This window comes from Myotis brandtii, unplaced genomic scaffold, assembly GCF_000412655.1.
Source record: "Myotis brandtii unplaced genomic scaffold, ASM41265v1 scaffold72, whole genome shotgun sequence".
Taxonomy (NCBI): domain Eukaryota; kingdom Metazoa; phylum Chordata; class Mammalia; order Chiroptera; family Vespertilionidae; genus Myotis; species Myotis brandtii.
Genome location: NW_005370838.1, coordinates 1,136,316 through 1,143,521, shown reverse-complemented (window position 1 = coordinate 1,143,521; position 7,206 = coordinate 1,136,316). Strand labels below are relative to the sequence as shown.

General features: G+C 39.3%; 1 protein-coding gene across 1 annotated transcript in view; it reads right to left on the bottom strand.

Annotated features, from left to right (window-relative positions):
- RBBP9 (retinoblastoma binding protein 9) overlaps positions 1-5,003 on the bottom strand; it is a 9,939-nt gene extending 4,936 nt beyond the window's left edge. Inside the window, exons 1-3 of the mRNA XM_005882450.2 lie at positions 4,013-5,003; positions 2,779-2,821; positions 1,483-1,588 (exon numbers count right to left, since the gene is read on the bottom strand). Coding sequence (XP_005882512.1) covers positions 1,483-1,588; positions 2,779-2,821; positions 4,013-4,111 — 248 coding nt within the window. The 5' untranslated portion in view covers positions 4,112-5,003. The remainder of the gene's footprint in view (positions 1-1,482; positions 1,589-2,778; positions 2,822-4,012) is intronic.
- Positions 5,004-7,206: the final 2,203 nt, after the last annotated feature.

Sequence of the window (7,206 nt, the reverse complement as noted above, 5' to 3'; positions counted from 1 at the left end):
AATATGTAACTTCATTTACTTGCGATTCATAATTTTTTTTCCTAAACTGCTGTAAAATCAGCAAAAATGCCTTGGCAATTTTAGCATAGTTCCTAGGATATTGGTTGGCACTCAAAGGGTTAACTTTAGAAGTTAGTTATTAGAATGTTGCTCAAAATCCTGCAATCAGTTGCAGGGATCTTTAAAAGAAGGCACACCTTTATTAGCCAATGGCTTGAGAAATATTCGGTTGGCCTTGAGGTGGTACAGATTTCAGCATGAAGAGATTTCTTCATTTTCTAGACAAGCCCTGGTAGCTTATAAACACTGACTGTACCATAATTCTATAACTCCATATTGCAAAGCATTATTATTCTTGTAGCTTTGATTAGTGTGGCTGAAAGGTTATGGAATTGGGCAAGATTCTTTTTTTTCTTTTTAAAAAAATATGGAACGCTTCACGAATTTGCGTGTCATCCTTGCGCAGGGGCCATGCTAATCTTCTCTGTATCGTTCCAATTTTAGTATATGTGCTGCCGAAGCGAGCACTGGGCAAGATTCTTTGACATGCAATTCATGTGACATCCTGAAGGACTGCTTGGGATGACACTAGATGAATAAAACCACAATCCTTTGTCATCCAGCCTGGCAAATATGGAAGAAACCCAACCCGAACAGGCTTATTCAGCCAGCTAAGTCCCTAAACCCCTAGGCCTTACAACCCTAAAGGGAGAGATGTAATGTTCTTTGGTGATCATCAGGAACATGCCCATGAATCCTAAAGACTTGGGGTTTAAGGAGAGAAGGAGTAACAGCCTCTAACCGCTAACAAATATTTATTGAACACCGACCATATGCCAGACACTCTTCTAGACACTGGGGTTTTAGAGGCAGAGGGAACAAAGTCCACCCTCATTTATCTTACATTCTATTGGCAGGAGACAAGAAATAAACAGGATATCAGATGGTGAAAAATGGTATAGATAATAAGGTATAAAGGGAATAGGAGCCAGTGAAGTGAGGTGGTTGTTTCAAGTGGAGTGATTAGAAGAGGCCTTACTGAAAGGGAATATTCGAGCAGAGCCTAAAAAGGAGGAGAAAACCAGGCAGGTATCTAGGGACAGAGTTCCAGGTAGAACAAGAGCAAGTACGGGCCTAAGGTAGGCGCACACTTAGCATGTTAAGGAACTACAATGAGGTCTGTAAACCAGGCTGGGGGCAGTGACGGTAGAGATGACATCGGAGCTACTCAGAGCCTTGAAGGCCTAGAAGTTTTTCTGAAGGGAAGAGCAGCAGCTGGGGATGGAGCCACTAACTTTTTTAAAAGATCACTGGGTCCCAGTAAAAGAAAAAAAAAAGGTTTTAATCCACTAACCAAACCAGGAAGCATTACGATAAATTATGTTTCCACTTTTGAAGTCAGTGGAAACCAGATATACACAAGGTATTTCCCAAGAAGATGGTTGGAGCCCACACAGGGTGATAATTCAACAAGGATCGCACCTCATGGCCGCGATGGCCCCGGAACTGTGGCCTATGATGATGGTCCTCTCGTCACAATGCAGCTCTGTCTCCATGAAGGGCAGCCAGATGCTCTCTCGAGCTGTAACTAAGATTCAGGGTAAAGAAAGAGTCTGTCATTTGATAGGGACAGCCTTCATCTAATGCTGCCCGCCTTTCTAATAGATGACTACTCAGCAGTTCACAACTTCAAAACTTCAGGATCACAGTGGCAATGGAGCCATTTTAATAGAGACAGTGCACGTTGCTGTTTGAAAGAATCAAATCTGTAATTTTGTTTTTATTTTTTACCATTTTCTGATAAGAAAATACTGAGGAGATAATAAATTTTATAACTCTGAAGCTTTAAACTTTCCAACTTAAAGGACAATGTTCTCTTTCAAATTTGTACATTATTTCTTTTCAAAACGGAAATTCCTGAGACAAGTCATAGCCAAACTCAGAACAAAAGTGTCACTGTTGCCAAAACCGGTTTGGCTCAGTGGATAGAGCATCGGCCTGCGGACTGAAAGGTCCCAGATTTGATTCCGGTCAAGGGCATGTACCTTGGTTGCGAGCACATCCCCAGTAGGAGGTGTGCAGGAGGCAGCTGATCGATGTTTCTCTCTCATCGATGTTTCTGACTCTCTATCCCTCTCCCTTCCTCTCTGTAAAAAATCAATAAAAATATATTTTTTAAAAAGTGTCACTGTTATATTTTTTAAATATTAGGATCTCATAGATACTGTAAAGCTTTATCCTAACTCTGCCTCAAGTGGAACACCCATAAATTTTGCCTGGAAATAATTGTTGATTTATAGAAGGGAAAATGAAGTTGCTTGCAAAGTTGAAAATTAAATTTTACCAAGCCCGAGTATTTTTATTTTTTCCCTTTTTTTTAATCCTCACCCGAGGATATGTTTTTATTGGTTTTAGAGAGAGAAGAAGAGGGGTGGGAGAAACATCGATCGGTAGCCTCCCATACATGCCCTGGCCAGGGATTGAAGGTATGTGCCCTGACTGGGAATCCAACCTGTAACCTTTTTGGTGTACAGGATGATGCTTCAGCCAACTGAGCCACCTGGCCAGGGCCCAAGTGCTTTTCTTGGTCCTTACTAGAATTGTCTATTAATTTTTTTTTTTTTTGTATATACCCTCCTCCCCAAACTACTTGGGATCATTCATTCTTAGGTACATATTCTCTTAGGCTGCTCTACTATGATATTCTTGTTCTCTACCAGGAAAATGCAAGATTAAAACCCAACAAGATGAGGCTATAAAAACACTTTTAATACTCACTTGGGTCAGGCATGTTTTTAGCCAAACACTGGAAACCAGGTATCTATGACATGAAGGGGGGGAAAAAAGCTATAATAAACAGCTTCATTACAACTAATACTTTGCTAATAAGAAATGAGACACCTGATATGATCTTTATTCAATAAGTGTTTGCTTATGTTATGAAATGAAGTGGGTTAAGCACTACAGGATTACATATGAATATACAATCCTTCTCAAAAACATCATGTGTCTGTTATTCTATATCTAGCCAGCTCTGTAGGTCTCTATATAGAAATACTTATATCTGTAGAGAGGGTATGATTGAATGTGTTCTAGACAGAATGACCTGGAGCCAAAGAGACTGTGTGCCAGGGAGCAGATAAAATGTGGTACAGAAGGTTGGAGATCCCATCCTCTTCGGCAGCTCCAGCCACGGTTTTCAGCCACAACCCAGGTATTTTATTCTAGAAACTTACTTCAGAGCTCTAGAGGTCAGCAACCCAGGAAGTAATCTTATTGTCTGGTTATGGAAGAGAGTTAAAAAACAACAACAACAAGATGTACAAGACAACCTAGAGTAGAATGCCATTTCTATAAAGCTCACAAAGAAGCCAAATTAAACAATATGTGTTTAAAAGATACATATAGAGGTTGCAAAAGTACTTTAAAAAGAGGAGCAAATGAAACTAAAATCAGGATGGCAGGGAAATGGGATGGGAGCACACAGATGGCTTCTATTGGTAATGTTCTAGATTTTAGTTTGATGATGGATTCTCAGGAGGAAAAAACCATGGAGGTATCTAGGGACAGAGCGTTCCGGGTAGAACAAGAGGAAGCATGGGCATACACATTAGGATTCATAATTCACATACGTGTTACACATATCCTTTGTATACATGCATTAATATTACATGTTGAATTTTAAAGAATCTGAGCCAGGGAGCAAAGGGAACAGCTGTAAAACTTTATGGGAACTTCCAAATCTGAACCAGCAGCAGATACGGGGAGGGGGAGGGGACTCGGTCTCTTCAGTTCCAGGAGGTGGTGCCTTGTACTCTTGACGGCTAACCCCTCAGAGAAATCCTCCAGGGAGTTTTATCAAAGTTAAGAAGTGTAGCAAAGGGGAGAAATGAAAATACACAGGGTTTGGGGTTGAGGAGGAGTGGGGAGACACGTTCAAATTTCAGTCCTCCATCCCTTCCGTCCCCTCCAGCTCCAGGCTGATTTCCCAGCGCAGCGAGGCGTCTCTTACCTGATCCAGCCTCTTCTTCACCCAACAATACCATCCGTTGACCGCAATATCCACGCCTCCGTTCCCGGGAACAATTACCGCCTTGCAAGGAGAAGCCATGAACGCAGGTGAGCCAGAGTACCCCGGCTCCCGATCCTGCAGTGGTTAGAGCCCTAAAGTGAGCCTGCACTGCGGCATTCTGGGGACTGTAGTTCTAGGGTGCCAATAGGGTAGTTCATTCACTCTAGCCTTCCTTACCCGACAGGGCACCGAATGGATATCACCTTTTACTTGTCTCTTACTGGCGCTCGCATTCCCTCCTCCCTCCCTTAATTAAGACAGGTTGTGACATACCCAGAATGTGTTATCTCTTTACTAGAATTATTGGTATTTCCACAGAAAAGTGTGCTTTTAGTCCCAAACATACAGAACACAGCCTATTAGTTGAGGATTCGTGGAATCCTTGTCATTTTTCCTTCTGATTTCAAAATAATTCTTAGTATAATAGTCAATTTCAGCCCTGGTTATTTTTTATTACTTTAAACGCATCATTTAAAAAGTTTCACAGTTTGTTTAGAGAATATGGATAACAATAACTTAAACCGATTTAGAGACTAGGGAAACTGAGATACCAATGAAATGGTTTACCTATTATAATATGGCAATCCTGAAATTTTAGGAACTGGTCCTATCTTATATATTCAAAGCTTATTGAATTGAAGTGGACAGAGTGTGTATTATAAATGGGAATGAAGAGGAAAGTACTTATTCATTGCTCTTCCCATGGACTTACTCACTGTGTTCATCACATGTGTGTTAGCATCTGACATTGAGAAACACTCCAGCAGTTTATATTTTGAGCAGGTGCAAATAGATGATCAATGATACACTGCCGCAGTATGTCTAGAAAAGCAAGACATACTTTTCTCTCTTGGATCTTAGACTCCAGATTTTTTTTTTAAAAGGTCAGTGTTATTTAACTTTAAATGTGAACTTACTCACTGAAGAAGAAATGAACTACTGATCCACCCAACAACATGGATGAGTCTCAAAAGGATTATGTTGAGTGAAAGATGCCAAACAAAAAAGAGTATGTACCATATGATTCCATTTATTCAAAACTCAGTTCAGAGTCCTTCCTTGCATCTATCATTTCTCAAATTCCTCCAGATTAAAAATTCAATATGCCTAGGTGCCATATTTTGGGGTAGTATGTCCTGAACCCTATCAAAGGAGGGGCCAAGGATAACTCTAGCTTCCAGGATGAGTAACTGGGAGAAGAATAGTGTCTCTAAGCGAAATAGAAAATACAAGAGGCAAGTTAGTTTAGGGGGGAAATATGAATTTAGTTTAGGACATAACAAGATTGAGATGCCCGAGAATATCAAGATATCCAGCATGTTGTTGAATCTATGAATCTTACAGAAGTATAAGCCTGAAATATAGAATGTAGATTATACACAATGTATCATATCTCAGGAAAATTGTGGAAGATTTTGAAATAGTCAAAAGAGAAGTTTCTATGTAATACTGGGCATTTTTAAAAGGACCCTATGGAGTGATGTGATCGTTAGGAGGTGTGTGTCTTTCTCTTTGACTAAACTGTTTTACAACTTTCGAGAAATAGAAATTAACTTTACAGGAATTGGATAATACAGTTGTTTTCTTTGCATAATAATGCAAATGTTTCCTGTTCACAACAATGAAAATGAATTTTGCATGGTAGACAGTATGTCTCCATAAATCAAAATTTTCTTTGAACCAATTTGAACATCCTTACTGGTCCTCTTTTTAATGAATGAGTTATGTAGAAGCTTTTTTTAAAAAAAAATGATTTTTCTTTTTTTACAGAGAGAAAGGGAGAGGGATAGAGAGTTAGAAACATCGATGAGAGAGAAACATTGATCAGCTGCCTCTTGCACACTCCCTACTGGGGATGTGTCCGCAACTAAGGTACATGCCCCTGACCAGAATCGAACCCGGGACCCTTGAGTCCACAGGCTCTATCCACTGAGCCAAACCGGTTAGGGCTGTAGAAGCTTTGACATGTTCTCATCTTATATTTGTTTGAGGGCCATATTTCCTTTTTGAAACTTTTAACAATTTTGGAGGTTTCACAAACATCTCAATGGATTCACCTGATAAAACCAGGGAAGTCATGTTGCTGAAGAACATGAAATCAGATTAGTACAGCTCTTAAAGGGGCTCTGTCTGATTGGCTTATGAAGATAAATACACTTATATAAATTACCTGTTCCTTAAATTCCCAGAAAATAAGGAAGTTAAACTTCGAATACTTTAAATGTGCTAGATTTTTTTTAAAAGCCTTCTTACAGAAATTTCTATTTTTTTCTTTTCTTTTTTTTTTTTTTTTACAGAAATTTCTAGTACAGAATCTAGGTGCAAGAATTAAAGCAAATCTTGGCCAAGTTATACTTAATGTTTGACTAACAAAACACACCTATGTCTTTCCTCAATGTAAAGTATAATACACGTATTTTATTTGAGCTCATTCCCTTACTGAGAGAATAATTAATTTGAATCTCCTAAATTTATAGAAGTGTAATGATCAAATGAACTAACATTACCCTTACATAATGTTTTAGGAACATGGAATTGTAAACTTGCTCAACAAAACCGAATAATTATTTTGACAAACTTTTTATATTTACAGTAATTGTTTCATAGTACATCGACTTAAATGAATTTTAAACCTCGTAATACCAAATTGAGCTAATTAATCGTAATTCTTGGATGCCTAGATACGTTCTAAGCATAATTTTTTTTTAAAATATATTTTATTGGTTTTTTACAGAGAGGTAGGGAGAGGGATACAGAGTTAGAAACATCGATGAGAGAGAAACATCAATCAGCTGCCTCCTGCACACCTCCCACTGGGGATGTGCCCGAAACCAAGGTACATGCCCTTGACTGGAATCGAACCTGGGACCCTTCAGTCTGCAGGCCAACGCTCTATCCACTGAGCCAAACCAGTTATGGCCTAAGCATAATTTTAAGTTTATACAGTTTTGCTTAGTTTTACAGGCTACAGAGAGGCTACATATCTCTGGGTCAGATCTGCCAGAAGCCGGTCCACCCTTGTTGCTTGACACAGTCACTGCAGGGAAGAAACATCTGCACAGCTTATGTTTCAAGGGACCTGGCGTATATGGCATATGTTTGCTCCCCCTCTTAGCTCTATGTGTTTTAAACAG